A 24415-nucleotide genomic window follows, 5' to 3' on the forward strand; every position below is an offset into this window, starting at 1 on the left:
ATCTTAATTTTCTGAATGTTAAGTTTTAAGCCAGCTTTTACACTCTCCTCTCACTTTCATCAAGAGGCTCTTTAGTTCCTCTTCACTTTCTGCCATAAGGGTGGTGTCATCTGCATATCTGAGGTTATTGATATTTCTCCTGGCAACCTTGATTCCAACTTGTGCTTCCTCCAGCCCAGCATTTCTCATGATGTACTCTGCATATAAGTTAAATAAGCAGGGTGACAATATACAGCCTTGACGTACTCCTTTTCCTATTTGGAACCAGTCTGTTGTTCCATGTCCAGTTCTAACTGTTGCTTCCTGACCTGTATATAGGTTTCTCAAGAGGCAGGTCAGGTGGTCTGGTATTCCCATCTCTTTCAGAATTTTCCAGTTTATTGTGATTCACACAGTCAAAGGCTTTGGCGTAGTCAATAAAGCAGAAATAAATGTTTTTCTGGAACTCTCTTGCTTTTTCGATGATCCAGCAGATGTTGGCAATTTGATCTCTGGTTCCTCTCCCTTTTCTAAAACCAGCTTGAACATCTGGAAGTTCACGGTTCACGTATTGCTGAAGCCTGGCTTGGAGAATTTTGAGCATTACTTTACTAGCGTGTGTGATTTGAGTGCAATTGTGTGGTAGTTTGAGCATTCTTTGGGATTGCCTTTCTTTGGGATTGGAATGAAAACTGACCTTTTCCAGTCCTGTGGCCACTGCTGAGTTTTCCAAATTTGCTGGCATATTGAGTGCAGCACTTTCACAGCATCATCTTTCAGGATTTGAAATAGCTCAACAGCAACAATTTCCATTCCCCAAATAGGAACAGTGGGCCTGACAGTGTGCAAGGGCCTGTTGTATTTGAGGATGCAGCCCTTTGAGACCCCTCTGGAAAGTATCATTACAATGATTTAGAAACAGACCCAAAACAAAACAAAAAAACCTGATATCCCAAATATGGGTCAAAACTTTAGGATTCTGTGAACAGGCAAGGTGCCAATGTCAAAGCCTGAAAGGGGCACAAAGGGAAGTAGGCTTTTTAATGCCTCTGAATATAGACCCTTTTCCACTGTAAGATCCGGAGAAGGCAATGGCAACCCACTCCAGTACTCTTGTCTCGAAAATCCCATGGATGGAGGAGCCTGGTAGACTGCAGTCCATGGGGTCGCAAAGAGTCGTACACGACTGAGCAACTTCACTTTCAGTTTTCATTTTCATGCATTGGAGAAGAAAATGGCAACCCACTCCAGTGTTCTTGCCTGGAGAATCCCAGGGATGGCGGAGCCTGGTGGGCTGCTGTCTATGCGGTCGCAGAGTCGGACATGACTGAAGCGACTTAGCAGCAGCAGCAGCCACTGTAAGATGTGACTTTAAAGAATCATCTTATAATTAATATTCCCCAATGATAGTATTCCTTCTATGTTGTCTCTTTGCAAATTATGCTGGTTGTTGCTTAAAAATATTCATGAATTGCCTTCAGAACCAACTTACAAGCTACCCACAAAAATCTATTTCTCTATTCATTCAAAATCCTTTTTCTGTTTTGTTTCTGTTGAGATAAAGGGATACGGAGCAGGTTGTGAGGGAGGTTCTCAGAGTAGATGGATATTAGAGGAACAAGAATTTTAATCTCTCATGCACTTTGACTGATGCAACTCTCATTTGGAAATGCAAGTTCTGCTGTGCCTTGCTTTAAAATCAGTCATCTGCATGGTGTGTGCAAAGTAACAGCCACCTTGTGAGCGCCTTAGTGCTGGTCTTTCTAGGGAAGAACCTTGGTGAAAGAGTAATTTGTGAGGAAGATAGTGAAGGACCACAGGCATTTCTGAAATAATCGATGGCAATTATATTCTCACAGATGTCCCATGAGAGAGGCAAAGAGTAATAATGAAACTTAGTAGTATCCTTACTAAGTGGCACTGAGCTATCGACATTTATGCAGTGTTTCATTTAATCCTTTCAACACCCTGTTCATTTACAGTGGATACAACTCTTCCATGTTACCAGTAAGAAACTTACATCCTGAAGGAAAATACAAAATCAATCAGAATCAAGACAATCACTGTTACTTTGGTCATATGGTTACTAGATGGTCTCTTATCTTCACTGTAACAGAGAAAAAATTAAAAGTCAGCTTCAAATCCAAATCCTATTTTCTTCTAAGTTAAAGAAGAAATTTAAATTTTCCTTTATTTTCTCCTAAATTATATGGTTTCTTGTAAGTGAAAGAAGGGTAAAGTGGGGTACAAGTTATGTTCTGGATATTGGGATAAGCCATTTCTAAGTCTTATTTACTTAATCCTTTGAACCACCCTGTGAGGCTTAGTGAGGTTAAGTAACATGCTCAAGGTCACACAGCCGAGAGGGAGTGAAAACAAAATTTGAACAAAGCCCTCTAACTCTCAAGCCTGTGCTCTTTTCAATAACTCATGCTGCCTAATTAGAAGAAAATCTGTGGGGCAATGTTTTCTTGTGACTTTTATTTCTTCCTTATTTTCTGAAGGTATTATAGCTTCCTTTATAGTACACCTTCCTTTATAGTAAACCTTTCATTAAGGTGTACACACAATAATTCTATCACAAGCAAACCAGATTTTCAATTGTAAAGTTGCTTGTGAGAGGAAAAGTCACTCAAGATAACTCTAAAGGCCTTCATTATTTTGGATTTCTCTGAGCTTATCTCAAAGAGTTGTCACTTCAATTTATCACATTCAACTGTCCACTCATATTCTGAATGACCAGAGGCCAAGGATCAAAGCTTGATTAGGAAGGGTGATTGGTTTGGAGGGCACCGTGTTTTGTTTATAACTTGAATTTTGAATGCCTTTTTTGTTATTTAGTAAGTTGTATCTGACTCTTTTGTGACCCATGGACTATAACCCACTAGGCTTTTTTATCCATGGGATTTCCCAGGCAAGAATACTGGAATGGGTTGCCATTTCCTTCTGCAGGGGATCTTCCTCAACCAGGGATTGAATCTGGGTCTCCTGCATTAGCAGGTGGGTTCTTTACTCCTGAGCTCCCAGGGAAAGCCCCTTGAACGCCTTTAATGGGGCCAAAATTTCATTCTTTGCTTCTCTCCTTGATGGGGCTGGAGGCTTTCAATACACCGTCTAACCTTTAAAGTCATTGGAGCTTGCAGCTAATTTTAGAAGTTATAATATATTTGGGCCAGTAGGTGGTGATCTTTAATTATATGTAACTCGAAGTTTCTCTACTCAGGTTGATAAAATGTATCACTATTTTCTTAAGATTTTTTAAAAAAAGATGCATTTATGGCCATGCTGGCTCTAGGTTCTTGTGCCGGGCTTTCTCTAGTTGCAGTGAGCAGGTGCTACTCTCTATTGTGGTGCCTGGGCTTCTTGTGACTTCTCTTGTGGAGCACCAGCTCTAGGGTACATGGGCTCAGTACTTGCAGCACGTGGGCTCTACAACACAGGCTCAGTAATTGTTGGCTTACTTGCCCCATGGCATGTGGGATCTTCCCAGACCAGGGATTGAACCCACATCCCCTGCATTGGCAGGTGGCTACTCAACCACTGGACCACCAGGAAAGCCCTCAGGCTTTCAGCAGGTACAACTTTACCATAACTTTTTACAAAATACTTATTAAGAATATTAAATATTCAGATGCTCTAGTAGCTGATTTTCCTGATGCCTGATCTCCAGGCTGGGGAGCCTGACATGGGGCTCAGAACACTCACTCCTGTGGGAGAACTTCTGCAATATAACTATTCTCCGGTTTGTGGTTCACCCACCTGGGGTGTATGGGATTTGATTATATTGCAAGTCTGCCCCTCCTACCTGTCTCACTGTAGTTCTTTATGTGTTTGGTTGCAGGAGATATTTTCTTATAGGTTCCAGTTTTTTTCTTTCTTTTTTTTTTTTAGTTTTTTTTTTTCTTATCGATGGTTATTCTGGAAATAGTTGTAATTTTGGTGTGCTTATGAGAGGTGAGCTCAGGGCCTTTCTACTCTGCCAGTTTGGCCACTTTCTCCCATCCCACATCATTTTGATTAGAAACCATGCCCCCTAAAACTTATTTTCTTGATGAAATGGAAACATACAAAATTTTTGAAGCAACATGAATGTGGTACATACATGTACATTTTGAACAGTGTGTTTTGAGACAGATACGTTGCCATTCCAACAAGAAAGGTCACATTCATTGATGACAGCTGTAGATATTCAAAACTAGAGTAAAAATAATCTCCATTACATAGAGAAATATGAGAAATGGAAACCATATTCTTTGAAGCCCTCATAGCACAAGATGAAAATGCCAAAAGATCAAGTGGAATAACTTCTGAAGAAAAGTCACTGAGCTTGGTCAGCAAGAGGTAATTAGTGATCTGAAAAAAATAACTTCAGAGAAATACCATGGTATGAAATTGAACTTTTTAGACAAGGGTTGAGAACAAATGGTTCAGGAGAATATAAATAGAGAAAAGAGAACTGGGCCATGTCTTCATGAACAAATTGATAGAGAGAGGTGCTGATGAATGAACAGGGTATCTCTTTTTCAAGAGATTTAAAGATGTTAAAAATCAGTAAGAGGCAGAGTGAATGAGTTTTCAGAAGTTAAAGGTGGTTGAGCGAGGCTCAGAAAGGTAGAAAAGCAAGAAACCAAAGCCATGGGGAGAAACTGGCTTCATGAAGAGTCAAGAAGTAATGTTTTAGATTCAGAGCTGCTGTCCCAGCAGCCACCACTCACTGAGGATTTGCACCTGAATCAAGCCCATTTGTGTATTGTATACATAGACAATAGAGCACAGCTGACTGGATTTTTGTGTTCTTTTATTCCCCAGGAGAGAGAGAGCTCCCATAGTGGAAGGAGTGTGGTCATTTAGTCACCAGGCACAACACTGCTTCTGTGGCGACTTCTCAGCTCCTGTGTGTCAGCAGCAGCATCTAGACTTCCAGTTGACTTGAGATGGACATTGCAAGTTTGTATCTTTGGCTTAGATTCTGAGAATCAGATGGAAGAATTTTATAAACAAAGTTTGAGGAGTTAATGACTGGTGTTTTAACCTTGGTACATACTCTGCATGTTCAGGTAGTCAGACTTGTAATGAATCCTAACTGGGATGTGATTCCCTCAGGAACTTAGTAACCTGAGTCTTCAACTGGGTCACACTGCTCAGAACTGTGGCCATTCTCAAGGTGAGAACTCAGGAATCTTTAAGAGGAAATCAAACATGTCTCAGAGCAAGAAATCTATGGAGTACTATAAGGAAATTTCCATGGAACCTTGTCTCCCCCGATAGCATATCTAGAGGATCCCTTCATGTTATGAGTCCACTTTACTGCCCCTAAGACTGGTCCTGAGTGCCTTTGAGGGTTCACGCCGAGATGGCACAGGAAATGTTCCAGCAATGTGCCCTCTCACAGGCTATTTATTGCAAGTGTACAAAGTCACAGAGAAGCACTTTTGCGCCAGTTTTATTCCTTTCCTTTGTTTTCTTCTTGCTTTTTTCTTTTTTTGCCTGTATCTATATATTTTTTTATATAGTATGTATCCATTAAAATCACTTTAAATGCTTTTGGGGAATAGCATAATACATAAATAAATAAGAAGTGAAAGGTACTTACTTGAGGATTCTGTCCTAGATATCTATTTTAATGCACTTGAAATTAAGCCTTCTCTGACTAAGGCTCAGAGAAGAGCCAGATCAACCTGATAGTTGTGGAACCACCTTTCTCTTGGCACCATTGAGCCTTGCAGGGTGGGGATTTTCCAAGTAAAGGCATCCAGACAGGTTTTGCCACTCGGTGCCCCAGGAGGAAGGATCTGTGCCTCTCTGTAACAAGCCCTACATCTCTCTCATTTTCCTTAGGCCCCTCTGGTGTCTTCATGAATCCATTTGTACTTCATGTAGAGACTCTCCTCCAGCAGACCATAAGGAGATGTCCTGAGATGAAGTGTGTGTGAATGTATGTGTGTTCCTCAACAGTATCTTTGTGTGTATGGCCTTAAGCTCATTTTAGATCCTTTTGTATTGACATCTATTTTTTCTCCATCCATTTTTCTCATTAATTACATACTGGAGAAAACTGATAAATGCCTGCACTGGGCAAATGTTTCTTTGAGATTATTTTAATGTCCATAATGTAACCGAGTCTAAATTGGCAAAATAGAAAAAAAATTAAAATTTTAATAGATAATTCAGTAACTGAGAGACTTCTGGTCTAGACAAGCTGACATAGACCTCTTTTCCTCTGCTCTTCCTCACTAAACACAACTTTATAAATCCTAGAAATGTTAAAAGAGACAAACAAAGAAGAAATCTGAAGAGTGCTAAGAAGAAAGTAAGCTGGTTTGGGAACCCAGGACCAGATGACAACACAGAGGCAGGGCATCTTGCGTCTCCAACCAGCAGAAGGCAGCCACCCAGACCTAGTCTTCTTTTCTGACTTCCCATCTAGCAACAGAAGGTAGTCTAGTAGTTTGTTCTTTCCCCTGGATCTAGTGGAAGCCCTTCTTACAACCTCAGGGAAGGGGGACCTACTGGGAGTCCTGTCAAAAATAAGTGACCAGGGGAAGCATTCTCCTTCCCTGCTGAATCAGAGATTCCTCTTTTCTGTGGAGAGATGCTGATGTGGATGGGAGGAACCAGTAAGCAGGTGGCCCAACTGGAAAAGCCTCATTGACCCCAAGGGCCAGAGACTTTCCTCCTCTGCCCAGAGATACGAGGGCTCTCTGGTGGAAACAGGAAAAAGAACCTGTCACAGCTAGCAGCCTTATAGCTAGCAGTTGGGTCCAAGAAATCACTTTATTCTCCTCCCTGCCCAGAGAAATCTGGGTAGCTGGAGGTAGGGGGAGGGTTACTAACTGAAGACTTTCCCCACCACCTCCCTCACCAAGAGGTACGTTGGCAGCCAGAGGAAATTTCAACCCTCAGGCAGTCACAAAGTCTCTGAAAATTAAACAATTACTGGAATCAACCCACAAAAGTAGGCTAAGACTCATATGTTAAACCTAAATAGAGTAACTTCCTGTAAAATATTTAAATAGAACCCAGATTTTCCTAACATAATAGACAAAATGTCCAGGATATAAATCAAGAAACAATAAAATCACAACTTGAATGAATTCCAACACCAAGATGAATCAGATGTTGTAGTTAGTCTGATAAGAATTTAAAGGCAGGCATTATAGAAATGCTACAATAATCAATTACAAATTCACTAAAGTACAAGTATAAAAAATCACAGAAAAGAAATAGAAATTATGCAAAAAAAAGTTATAGAACTAAAAAATAGAAATTAAGGACTTACTAGATGGGCTCACAGTAGAGTGGAGATGATGAATCAGTGAACATCAGGACAGAACAACAGAATTCACCCAATATGAATAATAGAAAAGAGATTGGGAAAAAGTGAGCAGAGCCTCAGGGACCTGTGGACTCATAACAAAATAGCCAACATTCATATCACTGGAGTCCAAGAAAGCAGAGGAAAAAGAGGGAAGAATGAATGAACATTTGAAGAAATGATGACTGAAAACGTGCCAAATTCGATGAAAAACATCAACATAGAGATTCAAGAAACTCTAAACAGGATAAATCCCAAGAATCCATGTCAATACACATCATAATTAAACTTTTGAAAACTAAAGACAAAAAATCTTGAAAGCAGCCAGAGAAAAACAATGAAGTCCCTGTAGGGAAACACCATATGAACACATTTCTCATGTGAGATCATGAAAAAGGAAATGTCAAAATATTTTTTAAGGGCTGAATGAAAAGAACTATGGACTCATAATTTTGTATCTGGAAAAACCAGTTTTTAGAAATGAAGGGAAAATAAAAACATTCACAGATGAATGACAATTGAAAGATTTTGTGACTAGCAGATAAATCCTGGAAAGACTGGATAGAAGTTCTTCAAACAGAAAGAAAAGGATAAAAGGAAACTTAAGTTAGAAATATGAGTCCATATAATAGACATTCTTTTGAGTATTAGATAGTAGTATAATTTGTTTCATTCATAAAATATGATTTATAAAACCCCAAAGGAAAAAAAACTAGCAAAAGAAATGGGAGTTATACAGTGAGTTAACAATAATAGGTAAAGGTGAGGAAGATAAAGAAACCTAACTGGAAGTGAGGTTTCTATACTTCATTTTAAGTAGTAAACACTGTGATACCAAGTACAGAGTTAGTAGTAGTATCCAGAGCAACCATATGAAAACTACAAAGAGATGAACTCAAAACTGCTATAAATAAATCAAGATGAAATCCAAAAACATGTTCAGGTAACTTGCAGAAAGGTAAGAAAGAGAATAAACAGCAACGACATCCAAAAGAAACAAGTAGGAAATAATGAAAGAACATCCTAAAGTGCCAACATATCAATAATTGCCTTTGTTGTAAACTGTCTAAATATACCAATCAAAAGACAGATTAAAAGAGTAGATTAAAATATTTAAAAAAATCCCACTAAATCCAACTATATGTTCCATATAAGAAATTCACTTTGTATTCAACTACAGGTAGCCTAAAGTAGGATGGAAAAGATACACCATGTACACATTAATAATAAAAATTAAAAGGAGTGACAGTATTAAAATCTCCTAAAGTAGACTTCATAGCAAAGAAAATTATCAGAGACAAAAAGAGATATTATATAATAGTTAAAGGATCAGTCTGTCAGGAAGACACAATATACTAATTTGTATAAACTAAACCATAGAGCTTCAAATACATGAGGCAAAACTGTTAAAGCTGAAAGGAGAAAGAGAAGAATCTATAATTATTGTTGGGAACCTTAACACTGCTCCCATTCAGTAACTGATAGAAGTATTAGGCAAAACATCTGAGCAACACAATCATCAAGATCTAATTAACATATAAAACAGACCATCCAACAACAGTAGAACATAATTTTCTCAATTTCTGTGGAACATTCACCAAGTAGAAAAAAAAAAAACAAAACCCATAAAATATACCATAAAACAGATCTTGATAAATAAAAAAATTGAAATCATAAAGCTTATATGTCCTGACTACAATGGAATCAAACTGGAAATCTGCAACAAAGACAACAGGCAACTCTCAAAATACTTGGAAACTAAGCAACACACTTCTAAATAATTATGGGTAAACAATAAGCCTCAATGAAAATTAAAAAGTATATAGAACTAAATAAGAACACAAAGTATGTAGGAGGCAGCTAAAGCAGTATTGAGAGGGAAATTTATAGCACCAAATGCTTACACTTAAAATGAGGAAAGGTGTAATATAATCTAAATTCTTTCCTCCAGAAACTAGAAAACAGAGCACAATAAACCCAAAGCAAGCAGAAGGAATGAAATAATAAAGAGCAGAAAATAAAATTGGAACTAGGAAAACATTACTGAAAAAAAAAACCCCAAGGAAACAAAAAGTTGGTTCTTAAAAAAAAATCAGTAAATTTGATAAACCTCTAGCAAGACTGAAAAAAATAGGACACTTATCACCTATATCAGGAATGAAATAAGATATATCATTCCAGATAGTGCAGTTGTTAAAAGAAAATAAAGGAATACTACATACAACTATATGATCATAAATATGACAACGTAGAAAAAAACAGAACAATTCCTTAAGCACCACAGACTGCTGCAATTCAAGACGATGAAATAGACAATCTGGATAGCCCTATGACCATTAAGGAAATTGAATTTTTAATTAAAAAGCTTTCCAAAATCAAACTCAAGGCCCAGATAGTTTCACTGGACAATTCTATCAAACTTTTAAAGGGTAATTAAAACTAACTTTATACCTCTTCCAGAAAATAGAAGAGGGGGAAACATTTCCCACCTCATTCAGGAAGACAGTAGAGTCAGACAAAGACATGGCCAGAAAAAAAGAAAACTGCAAACAAACATTCCTCCTGAACTTAGGTGCAAAAATCCTTAACAGAATATTACCAAGTATTTTAATACACAAAAGTAAATATATACCATGAACAACTGGGATTTATTCCAGGTATGCAAGACTAATTACCAGAATAGTCAAAATAATCTTGAAAAGTACAATTGCAAGACATAGTATGATACTGACATAAGGACAGACATATTGGTCAATGGAAATAACTAAGAGCCCAGAAACAAATCCTTATATTTATGGTAAATTGATTTTTTGCCAAAGCTATTTAGGCAACTCAATGGAGAAAAACAGTGTTTTCTACAAACCGCTGCTGGGTTATTTGCATAGCCACAAACAAAAAGGTGGATTTGTTGCATACGCAAGCAGTTAACTCAAAATGGACAACAGACCTAACTTAAGAGTTAAAACTAAACCATTTAGAAAAAACTAGTCGGAATCCTTTGTGTCCTTGGATTAGTTAAAGAGTTCTTAGATATGACACCAGTAGTATAGCCCTTAAAAGAAAAATTTATAAATTGGGCTTCATCAAAATTTAAAACTTTTGCACTTCAAAAGACACCATTAAGGAAATGGAAATACAAGTCACAGCTTAGAGAATATGATGACAAATCATATTTCTAACAAAATATTTTTAACCAGAATAAAGAACTCTCACAACTCAAGAAGAAGATAAACAACCTAATTTTTAAAAATAGGCAAGATTTGAATAGAGATTTCACCAGAGAAAACAAAGATGGCTAATAAGCACATGAAAGATGCTGTTTATTAGTAAAATGGAAATTAATGTAATACTACTAGAATGATGATAATAAAAGACAATAATAAGTGAAGGCCCAGACATGGAGAAATGGAAATTGCTGATTGAAATGTAAAATAATGTAGCCATTTTAAAAGGCCTTTTGGCAATCAAAAAAACATATCAAACATAAATTTACCATGTGACCCAGCAGTTTCATTCCCTGGCATATATACAAGATGAACACTATTTGTTTGAAGACTTATACTTGAATGGTCATGGGGCCTTGTTTTTAATAACTAAAAATGCAGTAAAAAAAAAAAAAAAAGCTAAATTTCCCTCAACTGGTGAATGGATGAACAAAATATAGTATATCCACACAATGGAATTCTATTCTGTAGTTAAAAAAAATAACTGATAGGTGCTACAACATGGATAAACTTCAAAAACATGCTCAGTAGAGGAAGCCAGATGTAAAAGACCACATATCATATGATCCAGAAAAGGTAACTCTACAGAGACAGAAAGTAGATTAATGGTTGCCTGAGCCAGGGGTGGAACAGGAATTGACTGCAAGTGGACAAGAGGTTCCTTTTTGGGGTGATGGAAGTATTCTAAAATTGGATTATGGTGATGATTGTACTAAAAATCATTCAAATGTACACCTATAAGGAATGAATTCAATGATATATGCCTCAATAAAAATCTTTAGTAGATGAATATCATTCCAAAATATTTTCTATGCATATATGGAGTGACAAAAATTCTTTTAAAATGTGTTCAGGTTTCCGAGGCAGCTCAGTGGTAAAGAATCTGCCTGCCAGTGCATGAGACGCAGGAGTTATAGGTTTGATCCCTGGGTTGGGAAGGCCCCCTGGAGGAGGAAATGGTAACCGACACCAGCATTCTTGCCTCGAGAATCCCAGGTACAGAGGAGCCTGGAGGGATCCATAGGATCACAAAGAGTCGGGCATGACAGAGCAACTGAGCATGTATGCAACAGAACCCATATTAAGAAGGATTCTGACCCACTGTTGCATATCAAGCAAAGAATATTTTTCAGAATTGGAAAAACAGTTGTGAAAGGTCTGGACTATATCCTGTGAAGAGCCATGAAAAAAGCTGAGAATCTTTAGCTTGATGAATGCTTACTTGAGGCAACATGAAAATTCTCCCCAAATAGCAAAAAGAGTACTGCATAAAAGAGAGGTTTATGCTTGTTCTAGTTAGCCATAAGGGAAAGAACCATGGTAGGCAGTTTCATAAAGAAAGCTTTTAGTTCAACATAAAGAATTGTCTGCCAGTTTTTCCCAAGTCAGTGTTCTGGAGAACACTATAACATATGAGGCTGAACAAGGAGTTGTATGTCTTTGCTGAAGGATTTCTCAGAATCTTTAATATCCAGGTGTTAAGAAGATGATGTAATATTCTTCATTTCCAAAATTTATTTGTCCAAAGAAACTATTAGCACTGTTAATATCTCTGAGACAGTAGTTCATAGAACAGATTGAGTTAAAGCTGCTGAAATGGGGCCAGAGTATTTTCTGAAGAAGCAAAGTCAGGTTCACATCAAGATATTTGTGGAGGGACTTGCCTGGTGGTCCAGCAATTAAGACAACACACTCCCAGTCCAGGGGGCCTGGGTTCAATCCCTAGTCAGGGAACTAGATTCCTCATGCCATGACCAAGAGCCAGATTGCCACAATGAAGATCCCAAGTGCCGTAACTCAGACCTGGCCAGTTTTAAAAAGGTTATCTGTGGAAACTGGATAGTGTTGCTGTCATTTCAGCACTTCTGAAAACTTGGTAACCAGGACCAGAGCTTGGGAAAATGGAGCAACTTTTCTTGTTATGTTTACAATGTGAGACTGATTCAAAACAGTTCTAGATGAGAATAATGGAGCAAAACCAATGGAAATGAGACTTTCTAGGACAGTTATTCTGAACATTTCCTCCAGCGAAACTTTCCCCCAGAAGTCATTATATTCCCATGTCTGTCCACTGAGTCATTCACTGTGTGCAAGGTATTATTTCTCAACTTTTTTCACCAACACAGCAACAAACAAACAAAACCCTGTCATATTCTATCACTTCTTCCTTCAACTCTGGATTTTGTTAGAATACTGAAATTGGACTATGTCCCGCATTGAGCACTGCCATTTTAGAAGCTCAAACCTAGAGTACTGGGTTTACTAGAGTGTTAACTTTTTTTAAAAATAAATAGGGCATTTAAATTTAGGGCGATATTGGTGATGCTTCTAGAGGCAGCTTATCGTCATATGCATATACGCTCATGGTGCTATATTTTCTTCAGCAGAGGAATCCACCAGTTATTCCTGTACTTCAAGAGATGTACAAAGGTGAAAAGAAACCTGAAATATTTGTTGATGGCTGGAATATTTATTTTTTTGATCAAATAGATGAACTGCCCAACTATTGGCCAGAATATGGAAAAAATACAGAATCTGTTGGGCAGCTGTGGTTGGGACTTCTTCGTTTCTACACAGAGGAATTTGATTTTAAAGAACATGTAATTAGCATCAGGAGAAAAAGTCTGCTTACAACTTTTAAGAAACAGTGGACATCAAAATACATTGTTATTGAAGATCCGTTTGATTTGAATCATAATCTTGGAGCCGGATTATCAAGGAAAATGACAAATTTTATAATGAAAGCATTTATTAATGGGAGAAGAGTATTTGGGATTCCAGTCAAAGGATTTCCAAAGGACTACCCCTCAAAAATGGAGTACTTTTTTGATCCAGATGTGCTAACTGAAGGAGAGCTGGCCCCAAATGATAGATGTTGCCGCATTTGTGGGAAAATCGGACACTTCATGAAGGACTGTCCTATGAGGAGAAAAGTGAGGCGACGGCGAGATCAGGAAGATACCCTGAACCAAAGATACCCTGAGAACAGAGACAAAAAAAGCAAAGACGATAAAGAAATTCAAAACAAGTACACAGAGAGAGAGGTGTCAACAAAAGAAGATAAACCCATGCAGTGCACACCTCAGAAAGCCAAGCCAGCGAGGGCAGCCACTGAGCCAGGGGGAGAGAAAATCCTCAGGCCACCAGTGGAGAAGTGGAAGAGACCAGAGGACAAAGACTTAAGAGAAAAACGTTGTTTTATTTGTGGACGAGAAGGGCACATTAAAAAGGAATGCCCTCAGTTTAAAGGCTCTTCAGGTAGCCTTTCCAGTAAATATATGACTCAGGGAAAAGCCTCAGCGAAGAGGACCCAGCAGGAATCATGAGGGAAGGAAAATGCTGCATTCTAAATGGCCACTCAGGCGTTCCTATTCACTTTGAAAATTAGGTTCATTTTACAGGACACAGCAGCATAGATCAGGCTTCAACTTAACATTTAAGGGAAATGTCAGATTTTTTTTTAACTTAATGAAATTGTTAATGAGGAAAAAAAATGTTTAAAACAGTCTTACCTACTACAGATCCCTATAGATTTAAGGATTTCAATAGAAAGCCATGATGTATGTATTTAAGACAGGTTTAAAAAAAAAAAAATGTAACTATGGGCCAGTATTCATTGAATACAATTTCAAGCTTTTTAATTATTTCAAAGCACACTAAAAATAGTGGGCTGATAAACTCCAAGTAAATTAATCCTTTTTTTCCTTTATAAATCCTTTTTGTTTGTTTTGAAGAGGGGAAATTATATTTATTGTTGTCAACTGAATCCTTGCGTGAAAGCATGTCAAACGTGTGAACTGCTACTGCTGTATTTACGATTTACAAACCTTATTTTATTGATATTTGTAGAATTGATAACATGAACATGAATTACCACCTATTATGTGAGCCTCCTACGGATGAGCAGTGCCACTGAAGGGCTTTTAGTTTTTTTCCCTCTCTAATTTTAAATTGACATATAACTACTATGATTGTAAAAATGAAGTAAGGAAAACAAGAGTCCTGTTTGCTGCTAAAAACATTTGCAAAGGAAAAATGACAAAATAAAAGTAATTTTTACTTTTTATGATACTCTCAAATCAGGGTGGATGACTTTTAAAATCCCTGATGATTAAAGAGGCTGTCTCTGCCAAAAAAAATAAATAAATAAATAAAATAAAATAAAATAAATAGGGCATTTAAATTTTGGGGGGAAAGTAAAACAAGAAAAAAATATCAAAACAGATCCACTACTTTGAAGCTGAAGGAAGTACCAGTAAGAAAGGAAGTTGCTTTCATAAAAAATACTGTTATTATTAAATATTTGTAGCAATAAATACGGAGAAGGCAATGGCACCCCACTCCAGTACTCTTGTCTGGAAAATCCCATGGACGGAGGAGCCTGGTAGGCTGCAGTCCATGGGGTCGCTAAGAGTCGGACACGACTGAGTGACTTCACTTTCACTTTTCATTTTCATGCATTGGAGAAGGAAATGGCAACCCACTCCAGTATTCTTGCCTGGAGAATCCTAGGGACAGGGGAGCCTGGCGGGCTGCCGTCTATGGGGTTGCACAGAGTCAGACACAACTAAAGCGACTTAGCAGCAGCAGCAGCAGCAGCAATAAATAAGACAATATAATAAGAAAAAGGTGGGCCAACAACATTGAAAATGAGGGTTGGAAAATGATAATTAGCGTCTATACAGTTGTCCACAGGTGGGCATAATCTAGAGTTAAAACATTATAGTCCCTAAGAAAAGCATATACTGTACAAGAATTATTCATCAGGACTTCTACAGTTTATACTTTTCTGTTTTGCAGAACCATGTTTACTGTCTTTAATTTGGTTTCCAAGGACCTATCAATACTGAGAAAGGGGTGTTTGGATTAATAGATAAAATACTGTAATTATCAGAATGATATATCTTATCCTGTATGTTAATAAAATATCATTTTGTCTTTTATTATTTGTACTGAAAAATTAACTGCAGTCTTACTGAACCTGAATAGCTGACAAGTCAGGCCCTGGATGAGATCATACCAGACATAACAATTCTTGAAGTCCTTGTAAACAACAAATACACCGTTAATGAAGACATTTGAAAATACCATTTCTCTGTTATTCTGAAATTTGGCCTTAAATCAGCACTTCAAAAGGTGGGGTCATCTGCTTTAAATGGCAGGTAAAAGAATTCCTACAGAACTTTGATAACCACAAAGACCAATCTCAATTATATATTTGTGTTTTTGGAGATGCCAGGCCAGCTGCAGCAAAACCACACAAGGTTTACTGAGTTCGATGACATACAGAAAGACATAACGTCTCAGGGACTTTGCTTTAATGTACTGAAAAACCCAGTCCTAGAATTGCCTCTATCATCAGAGAAAAGTGAAGGAGATCAGTTCATTGTGATGCTACTTCTCTCTTTCAACCAAGTTGGAGTAAAAAATGCTTGAAGATGGTGATGGCCAAAACCAGAGTCAGGAACTGGGTCTGGGCAGAGTCTAGGGAACCATTAGAGCCTTGTCTTCTTGGTTTCCAGGTTGATCATATTTCCTTGGATTTGAGGGGTCTGCTTATCTGCTGACCCCTGAACATCCTCTGGCTTTAAAGGAACATAGTAGTATCCCATGATGGAGAAGATCAGGCAGACCACCAGCATGAGACAGGAAAACAAAATGAATTTGGCCCACTGTAGGAAGAAATACATATAAGAGAAAAATATGGAGAACCTGATACTAAACTGATCTTTCTAAGATGAAGACTGAAGAGCAGACTGACCCAGGGTCACCAGTTTTGGAAGAGCTTTGGTAAGAAAAGACAGGACTAATTGTCCTCTCCTGACATGGGCCTATGGTGGCCATTATTGCAGCTTACCTGTCTATTTTCTTGGCAAAGTCTATGTTTAAGACAGAGGGCTGAGTGGGAATGTGGGGAACAGAGGGGTGGGGGAAGGGCAGCAGAGGAAGATGGAGGGAAATCCTTGGGTAGACATGTGCTCCTGCTTCTCTTAGTACATACCTGGGCCAAGCCACTGAACTGCACCACAATAAGCACAATGATATACCCAAATGCTATCGTCAACACCCAGGCCGCCTGGAGTACAGACTTCATGCTAGAGGGAGCCTAAAGAAGACACAAATCTGTGAGTAAAGAAACTCTCTACACCACTCTCCTGTACCAAGCATCTACCCAGAAAAGTTCTCCCACCCAAACTTCCAGATTTGAACTTCCCCCTCTAAGTTCAGCATTCACATTGATTCAGGGACTATGTTTATAGTAATTGAACATAGTAAAATGATTCAGGTAATAATGTTCATCATAACAAGATGGCACTCTTAACTGAATATTAATTCATTATATCATATAATCTTCATTACAACCCTAAGGGAAGAGTTCTATTACTATTCTTATTTTACACATAAAAATAGCTTTAGAGAGATGATCATTCACTTGCTGAAGGTTACACAATAGGTATGCAGCCAAAATTTGAACATGGGCAGTTTGATTCCACAATCCTTATTCTTAATGTTTAAGTATCACTTTCTGGATCCCAAACATGGATCCAGCCTGCCACATTCCTGGAGGTCAAGCTGATTCTCTGCTTAAGATCGTAAAGAATCTAAGGCCCAAAATAATGGAGATCTTGGCCACGGTCACATAACTAAGAGAGTGTCAGGATTAAAACTCCATCCTCTGAGCAATAGCTCTACCTCCACTTTCCACTTGCAAAAACCTACCTGAGAATAAGAAAACTCAAGTCCTGTGACAGAGAACATGACCTCCCCAGCTGTAACAAGGGCATATTGTGGTAGCTGCCATGCGACGGACACTTTGTTGGCTGGGATGTATTCCACCTTCCAGGCCTGAGGACCCTGATTGGTTCTCTTAGTGAGGGAAACAAGAAATGGTCTTGTTAGGAGTCTCAAGTAAATATTCTTGTGGCCTGTGGCATCTTGTATTCATCTCCTCATTGTATTGTCATTCTTGTGGTACCATGAAGAAACAGCAATTTCTACACAATTTCAGGTTTTTGAAATTCCTTTTGGTAACACTGCACTCACTTGGCTGGCTTCAGTCAATCAGATACCATTATTGCAGAGACCTTAAATGGCAGACTATTTCATACTATAGTATCCCATCATTTTGACCTACTGGGTATTTTGATTCTGGCTAACATTTTAAATGTAAAATGGCATCTGAATTTTACAAACAATGAATTTTCAGAAAAGCACGTACTTAAAAAAGTTTAATTCTTTGTTCAATTTTCTATGTAAGTACAGTTAAAATATTTCTCACATTTTCCATTTAAATATTTATTTTACTAAAATTACTTTTATCAGATTATAATATCAGAATAAAAATCAGAAATTATTTTCTTGGTAACTCTTACACTGAAGATTTTCTTGATCAATTTTTAAAAATCCATATCAAATACCGTCTACTATTTTGTATTCTATTTACTAGCCATTATTTTTAAACTCACACATAAAAAATTTGTCAAAAAGATGCAATTTTCCTATAAAATTTTGGTCAAAAAGAATCATTTCAGAGTCAATATTTTGTTATTAATGTTACCAAATATACATGATTCTACAATCTTTTTTTAAAAATTATTTTCACTATGTGAAAGTTTTTAGCTGAGTTGGTTTTCTTGTATATGGATTGTATTTAGTAATATTTATTATAATAAATGAAATGGAATTTTTGAAATTATATATTTTCCTTGGAATAAAACCAAGTTGACATCGAAGTCGCTCAGTTGTGTCCGACTCTTTGCGACCCCATGGACTGTAGCCTACCAGGCTCCTCCATCCATGGAATTTTCCAGGCAAGAGTTCTGGAGTGGGTTGCCATTTCCTAGGTAGTAAATGTTATTAGATAGTAGGTATAATATCTGGATATATCATGAGATTAATAATACAGATACAGAAAGTAGACAAGTGGTTGTCTAGAGCTGGGGAGTTTGGGAGGAAATGGTGAGTGACTGCTAATGAGTATGTGGCTTCTTTTTGGAATGAGGAAAATGCTCTAAAATTACACAACTCTGAATTTATTAGAAACCACTGAATATGTATTATTAGAAATATATTCTGTGTGTATTGAATATATAATATATATTGAATATGTTACCTTTACATTTAAAACCATTATATACTTTAAGTGGGTGAAATGTATGATATGAATTATATTTCAATAAACTATAATAAATGGAATACTAAAGATATCATGCTAAACTAATTACAATTAATAAAATTTTATAGATGATTCTCATCACAATTTGAGAAATTTTCACCTTTTTCTTATTCATGGTCCTCTTTTTATATTTAATACAATGTCAAAAGTAATGAAATAAAATTGGCATCAAGGTTGACATCAGAATTAAAATTCAGAGGTATCATGCTTAATTGCTGACACAATTGCTTTTGAGGGACCTTTGTGTAGAGATTGACATTTGCTACCAGTCTTGGTATTTCAGACTGTGATGTGCTAGCAGATGTTTTCTAGGAGCTAGGGAAACCACATGTGAAGTGAGTCAAGGAAACCACATGTGAAGTGAGTCAAGAAGACCAAAATAATTTTTGTTTTCTTGGTGCCATAATGGGACTGGAGCAGACCATGTCACCTCACAGCAATGACTCAAGATAAGTTATGTCTACCATTCCTCAAGACCTTGGGCCTCTTGCCAGGGTTCTCTCTTTTATGTCCTCTATTTAGATCTTAGGAGTTTTTTAAAGTCACTATAGAAGCTATCACCCTACACTAGAAATAACTGAGAGAGTCAATTCCTAGGTAGGTTGATAAGAAGTCCAGGGTCCCCAGGGAGGAGAAAGGGGTCTGGGTCTCTCAAAGAGGAAATAGGGGGTCTGGAGTTCAAGGAGGAGAAAAGGACAACCTTTTTTTTCCTTTAAGCCCATATCTGATGATTGCACTACAAAACAACTCATGTTGCTCAAGGATATGTTTTGCTTAAACTCTGTAACAACAATGTATCCTGCTTGCAGACCTGTTTCTCCTTCTTGAGAACCTTCTTACTAATCCTGTCATTTTAAAATGTATATTATGGGAGTGGGTCTGGTAAGATCTTTCTGTTGTTAGTTCTAATCCCATTATCTTAAAATGTAAATTGCAGAAGTAGGTCTGGTAAGACCTTTACAACCTTGAGACAGTCTTTTGATTTACTGTAATAACCAATTGAAAAAATATATAGCTTCCTTGCTAAGACTAGCAAGGGGGGCACTCTTCGTCCCCCTTCTGATGTCTATGTCAGAAGCTTTCTCTGTCCCTTTTTCACTTTAATAAAACTCTGCTAGACTAAAGCTCTTGAGTGATAAAGCCTGGTCCCTGGTCCTGAAGCTAAATCTTCTTCAGAAATCACAAATCCGACAATGTTCACCATAAGCCGTCATAAGTATGTGATGCTGTCTTGCCATAGAGTAAGATACAGATAGATATAGATTATATATAAATTTAGATATGGTATAGTTACATAGATATAGATACAGATAAATGGAAGAATAGAGTGAGAATGGTCATGAGCTACTTACATTTGTAATAACAAACAGATAAGCTGCACCAAAGTCTAGTAGACCCAAATTCAGTGAAAAATCCTCATTTTTTGTTCTACAATGCACCACAGGATATCTGGGAACAGGACAAATTTAGATTAGAAGAAACATTACAGTTTAGAAAAGCACTTCCATTTCTGGTGGAAGGGGTGATTTTGTCTCTCTATTGATGGTGAATCAAGCAGCAAAGCTACCCTTTCTCTTTGAGGAGAGGAGGATCAGAGTGAATTATTTTCATACCAAGTTCTTTTCTACGCCTGATCTGAGATTTCATTGTCTGTTCGGTATGTTTTTTTAACCTTAAACCTGAATGCAAAATGCACAAATTGCCTTCTATTGTGAACTTCAGATTTTAAGTCTTCTCATTTAAGTCTTATAAATTTTTCTCTTCTGAGTATTATGAATTAGTGGAACAGCATAAAACAGTGAATCTGAAAGGAAAAGCTCAAAGTAACAAGGTGTTTATAGGAGTTACCAAAGGGTAGGAGTGGGAGCCAATGATAAACTGGCAAACCTCCAGGAGATAGTCTTGTTAAGTATTCAGTACAAGCATAGTTTCACAACAAGCATAGTTTCAATATATCTGTGCAGAAAAACAAGAGACTGAGGAAAGGAGGCAAAGGCTGAAACAGAACAGGAGTGTGTATATATTTACAATTAGCTGAGATATACCTAATCTGCCCACCTATACACAAAGAAAATATTTAAAAGTCAGTTGTTGATAAAAATAAAATGTCCACTCTCCTCTTTGTACAGTTCTGTAAGCAGACACACCATAGTCTTCACCAACAATGAGGGATGCATCTGTACCCAGGGAGACATTGACCTCTTCATGCAAAGTGTTAATAAACCTGAGGATAGAGACATTGTTAGAGATTAGACAAACTCTCCCACCTGATAAATGGGCAGGGGCCTTTTCTGTTTTGTTTATTGCTATATGCCTAGTGCCTAGAACAGAGGCTAGCACATAAAAGGTACATAATATATATTGTTAACTGAATGAATAATGAACTCGCACATAAGTAATTAGTAGTCTTAGCTGTCCCTATCTTTTTCTTTCCTTAGGTGTTAGTTTTTTGTCTGCTACACTCTCACCTGATCTCGGCTAGGATGACACTATTGTGATCACTCATGGCAGTCTGAAACTCAACTCACCACTGGTGCAACCAATTTCTTTCCCTTTTCTAATGATGGAATTCATCAATTGAGACTCCATAAGAAAAATAATTATGTATATATAAATACATACTAGTATTTATATAAAACTGATACTTCATCCTCTTATAAATGAAGTCTGATTTGCTTTATGCAAAACTCAGACTCCAGCTCACAGCAGGTTGAGCTTTCATTGTTATGAGTCTTCAAACAAACTTGAACTCTTTCAGAACGATTTTTCTAGTCTTTTGAACCTGAGCCCCTAAATTGGTCCCTCAGTTTGGGTTTTTGGTAGCATATGTGTTAGTCCCTGGCCCATGGGATTAGAAGGGTAGTTCCCTCTAAAACCCTTAATGTTGATTCCTGGGCTTTCAATCATCCTGCACTAACCCAGAAATTGCTTCCTTTCATCCTTGCTGGAAGTTCCCATTGCTCTTTGACCCAGGGAAGTCCTGGCCTCACTGTTGTATGACTTATTTGGACCTGTTTACTTTTTCTGAAGCCTATGTGCTGTTGCTGCTAAATCGCTTCAGTCGTGTTAGACTCTGTGGGACCCCATAGACGGCAGCCCACCAGGCTCCCCCGTCCCTGGGATTCTCCAGGCAAGAACACTGAAGTGGGTTGCCGTTGCCTTCTCCCTGAAGCATATGTAAAAGCAGATTAATGTGACTGTCCCAGCCTTCAGTGACATTCAACTTTTCATTAAAAGTTCTCCTCTAAAATGCTGTTCTCTACAGCAACCATCTAATCTTGATGGCCATAGACACATGCATCTATATCATGTCAGATTCCTGCCCCAGTGAGCAGGTGACCTCTTCAGGGCTCCATCTCTGTAATTGTCCCGTGGTGCCTAACAAGACCTTCAGCTTGATCTAGATTCAAAAACCAAGTCTTTTGAATCCAAGTATGTTACCTTTACTAAACCATGATGCTTGTATATGTTTATTTTAAACTTTACTTTAAAAACACAGTAACTATAAAAGATGTTCAACTACCAATAATGAAGGGAGGGTTATTTGCTTACTTCTAAATTTCTCTCTGGTGATCACAGAGAGGAAAGTACCCAATTATTTTCTTAAGAGCAAGATAAGTGGATAACATGCAGCAGAAGCAATTTATGTGGCAGAGCACAGAGGGTGTTCATAGATATAGGGTCATCTTTGAGTACCACATGTAAAAGCAAGCCAAAAGACTTGGTTTTGAATCTATGCCTCTCACTTCCCTGGGAAGTGTGTTCTGACACCAATGCTTCTGATCTTCTAGGAGAGAGCATCCTAGTACAAGACAAGCAGAGTGTGAAGTTTCTTCATGTGAAGCCCCACAGCTCAGAAGAGACCCCAGATTAAAGAGAACAGAGAGGCCTGGGTCTCCGTGACAGCCAAACCTTGTGGCTATCATCCCATCGGTTGTTTTGTTTTCTTCATCCTTCACCTACAATAGAGGGAAGTAAAAATCAGTTACAGGTGCCTAGAGGGAACTGATAATCATAAAATTTGATCATCATGTATATCCTTGGTAAGATACTGATGAATCAGTCTTCATACTCTAAGATAATTAGAAACTAGGCCATTCTTCAATTTACCATCATGCTAGAAATACTTTCCCCATCTTCTCGAATGATCAGAGTGTACCACATTTTCTCCTCCGCAGAATGCTCAGTGTGGACAGACACATTGTGGTATTTCAGTTGAAAGTAGAAATTCTGCCTTTTTGTCTTCAGGTGGAGTTTGGAATAGTGTGGCATATTCTGCACAGTAAAGAGCCTGTCACTTTCACCTTCTTCCCCACCTTGAATACTGCAGTCCCATAGTACCCCAGGGCAGGCGACCTCATCAGATACTTTCAACATTACCCTTTAACCTCATAATTCCATTTCTAGGAATATACTATAGGAGTAATTAGAGGCATGAATGAAGATTTATGAGTAAGGATATTCATTATAGAAATATGTATAATAATAAAAAATTAAATGCCTATTAAGGAAATATTTTACTAAACCATGGTATATCCATAGAATGGAATATTATGTATCCATTCAATTCACATTCTCAAAGTTTATCTAAGGACATGGGAAAATCCTTTTGATGATGATTGTGCTAAGGAAAAAATCAAGGTCAATATAGCACATAGTGTTGCAAGACTTTTAAAAAAGTAGTTTGTTTATAAAAAAAAAAGTAGTTCATTTATAAAAAAAAAGCTAAAGCTAAATATGATTATCTCTGTGTGATGGATTTATAGGTGATTTTTCAATCTTTTGACACAGTCCCCAATTTTCAACAGTAAATGTATACTACTTTTATTATTTAAAAGATTTTTAAATGAATATTTCAGAATATGTATAGTATAGCAGTGAAAATATATAAGCCAGACTCTTCAACAGGGTGTGTGTTAGGAGGCAGTTTGAAATAATAATGCAAATTACAACCTATTGAGCTTACAATGTTCCAGACACTATACTAAACACTTTATATATAATATTTATCCTTACAATAGTTTTTGACATAAAAAGTATTGCCATTTTATAGATGCTAAAATTGAGACTTATAAATAAAATAACTTCTTCAGGGACTTACAGTTAGGGAGTGGCAGAACCAGGAATTGGACTGGGGCACTTCGACTTCATAGGTGCATGCTGTAAACCACTGTATATGCTGCTGCTTTGGCACATAATCCGAAAGTGTTTCTAATTCACTCATGTCCATACCTGAAAGGATTGATGGACTCTGCCAACAGAGTATTATTTTCATCACCCAGCACTGTTACTTTGACCTTATCATCTGCCAGATTCAAGACTTGAAGGAAAATCTCTTGGGAATCTGGCTGGCATGTGGTCATTTCCTTAGGAGAGAGAACATGTGTTAGAATTACTAGAAAATAACCCTTCAAATACAGTGAAAACACATACTTCAGTCCTGTTTCTATAGCCAAGTTTATCTAGCCAAGAGGACACAGTTTTCTATATCTAAAGAGCATTTGGCTTTGAAGGCTCTGAAGGCAGTTTGGAGGAGGAAATTCCAACTCAGTGTAGCAAGCACTGATGCCAGGTAACAAACTCCATGTTTTTGACTCAATTGTGGCCCCATAGATCACTCCCCAATAGTGGCTATTCAATCTGCCAAAAGATATTTGAATGTCTGGTAAGGTATGAAAGAAACGGTTCTATATCTTGTATACTGGTGTTTGGAAATTCCTA

General features: G+C 37.5%; 3 protein-coding genes across 9 annotated transcripts in view; 2 read left to right on the plus strand and 1 right to left on the minus strand.

Moving 5' to 3' along the window:
- Positions 1-12983, plus strand: part of ILDR1 (immunoglobulin like domain containing receptor 1) — a 40213-nt gene extending 27230 nt beyond the window's left edge. For 4 of the 7 annotated variants that reach the window (XM_061167040.1, XM_061167042.1, XM_061167043.1 and 1 more), the window contains one exon: positions 4789-6231. In XM_061167040.1, coding sequence (XP_061023023.1) covers positions 4789-4830 — 42 coding nt within the window. In that variant the 3' untranslated portion in view covers positions 4831-6231. The other 3 variants (XR_009696996.1, XR_009696995.1, XM_061167041.1) reach the window with 3 other exon arrangements.
- LOC133073509 (terminal uridylyltransferase 7-like) lies at positions 12734-14279 on the plus strand. Its single transcript, XM_061167045.1, has one exon. It carries the CDS (start codon positions 12882-12884, stop codon positions 13842-13844), a length of 963 nt encoding a protein of 320 aa, XP_061023028.1. The 5' UTR covers positions 12734-12881; the 3' UTR covers positions 13845-14279.
- Positions 14280-14434: 155 nt separating this feature from the next.
- Positions 14435-24415, minus strand: part of LOC133073507 (solute carrier family 15 member 2-like) — a 33771-nt gene continuing 23790 nt past the window's right edge. Inside the window, 8 exon segments of the mRNA XM_061167039.1 lie at positions 14435-16190; positions 16520-16624; positions 17239-17385; positions 20047-20143; positions 20808-20918; positions 22607-22653; positions 22805-22985; positions 23927-24060. Of these exon segments, the coding sequence (XP_061023022.1) occupies positions 16014-16190; positions 16520-16624; positions 17239-17385; positions 20047-20143; positions 20808-20918; positions 22607-22653; positions 22805-22985; positions 23927-24060 (999 nt within the window). The 3' untranslated portion in view covers positions 14435-16013.

Source organism: Dama dama, chromosome 19, assembly GCF_033118175.1.
Source record: "Dama dama isolate Ldn47 chromosome 19, ASM3311817v1, whole genome shotgun sequence".
Classification (NCBI taxonomy): domain Eukaryota; kingdom Metazoa; phylum Chordata; class Mammalia; order Artiodactyla; family Cervidae; genus Dama; species Dama dama.

What these genes read in the sequence shown, in the direction of transcription:
- LOC133073509 (XM_061167045.1), top strand. Translation starts at nt 12,882, where the DNA reads ATGGTGCTATATTTTCTTCAGCAGAGGAATCCACCAGTTATTCCTGTA.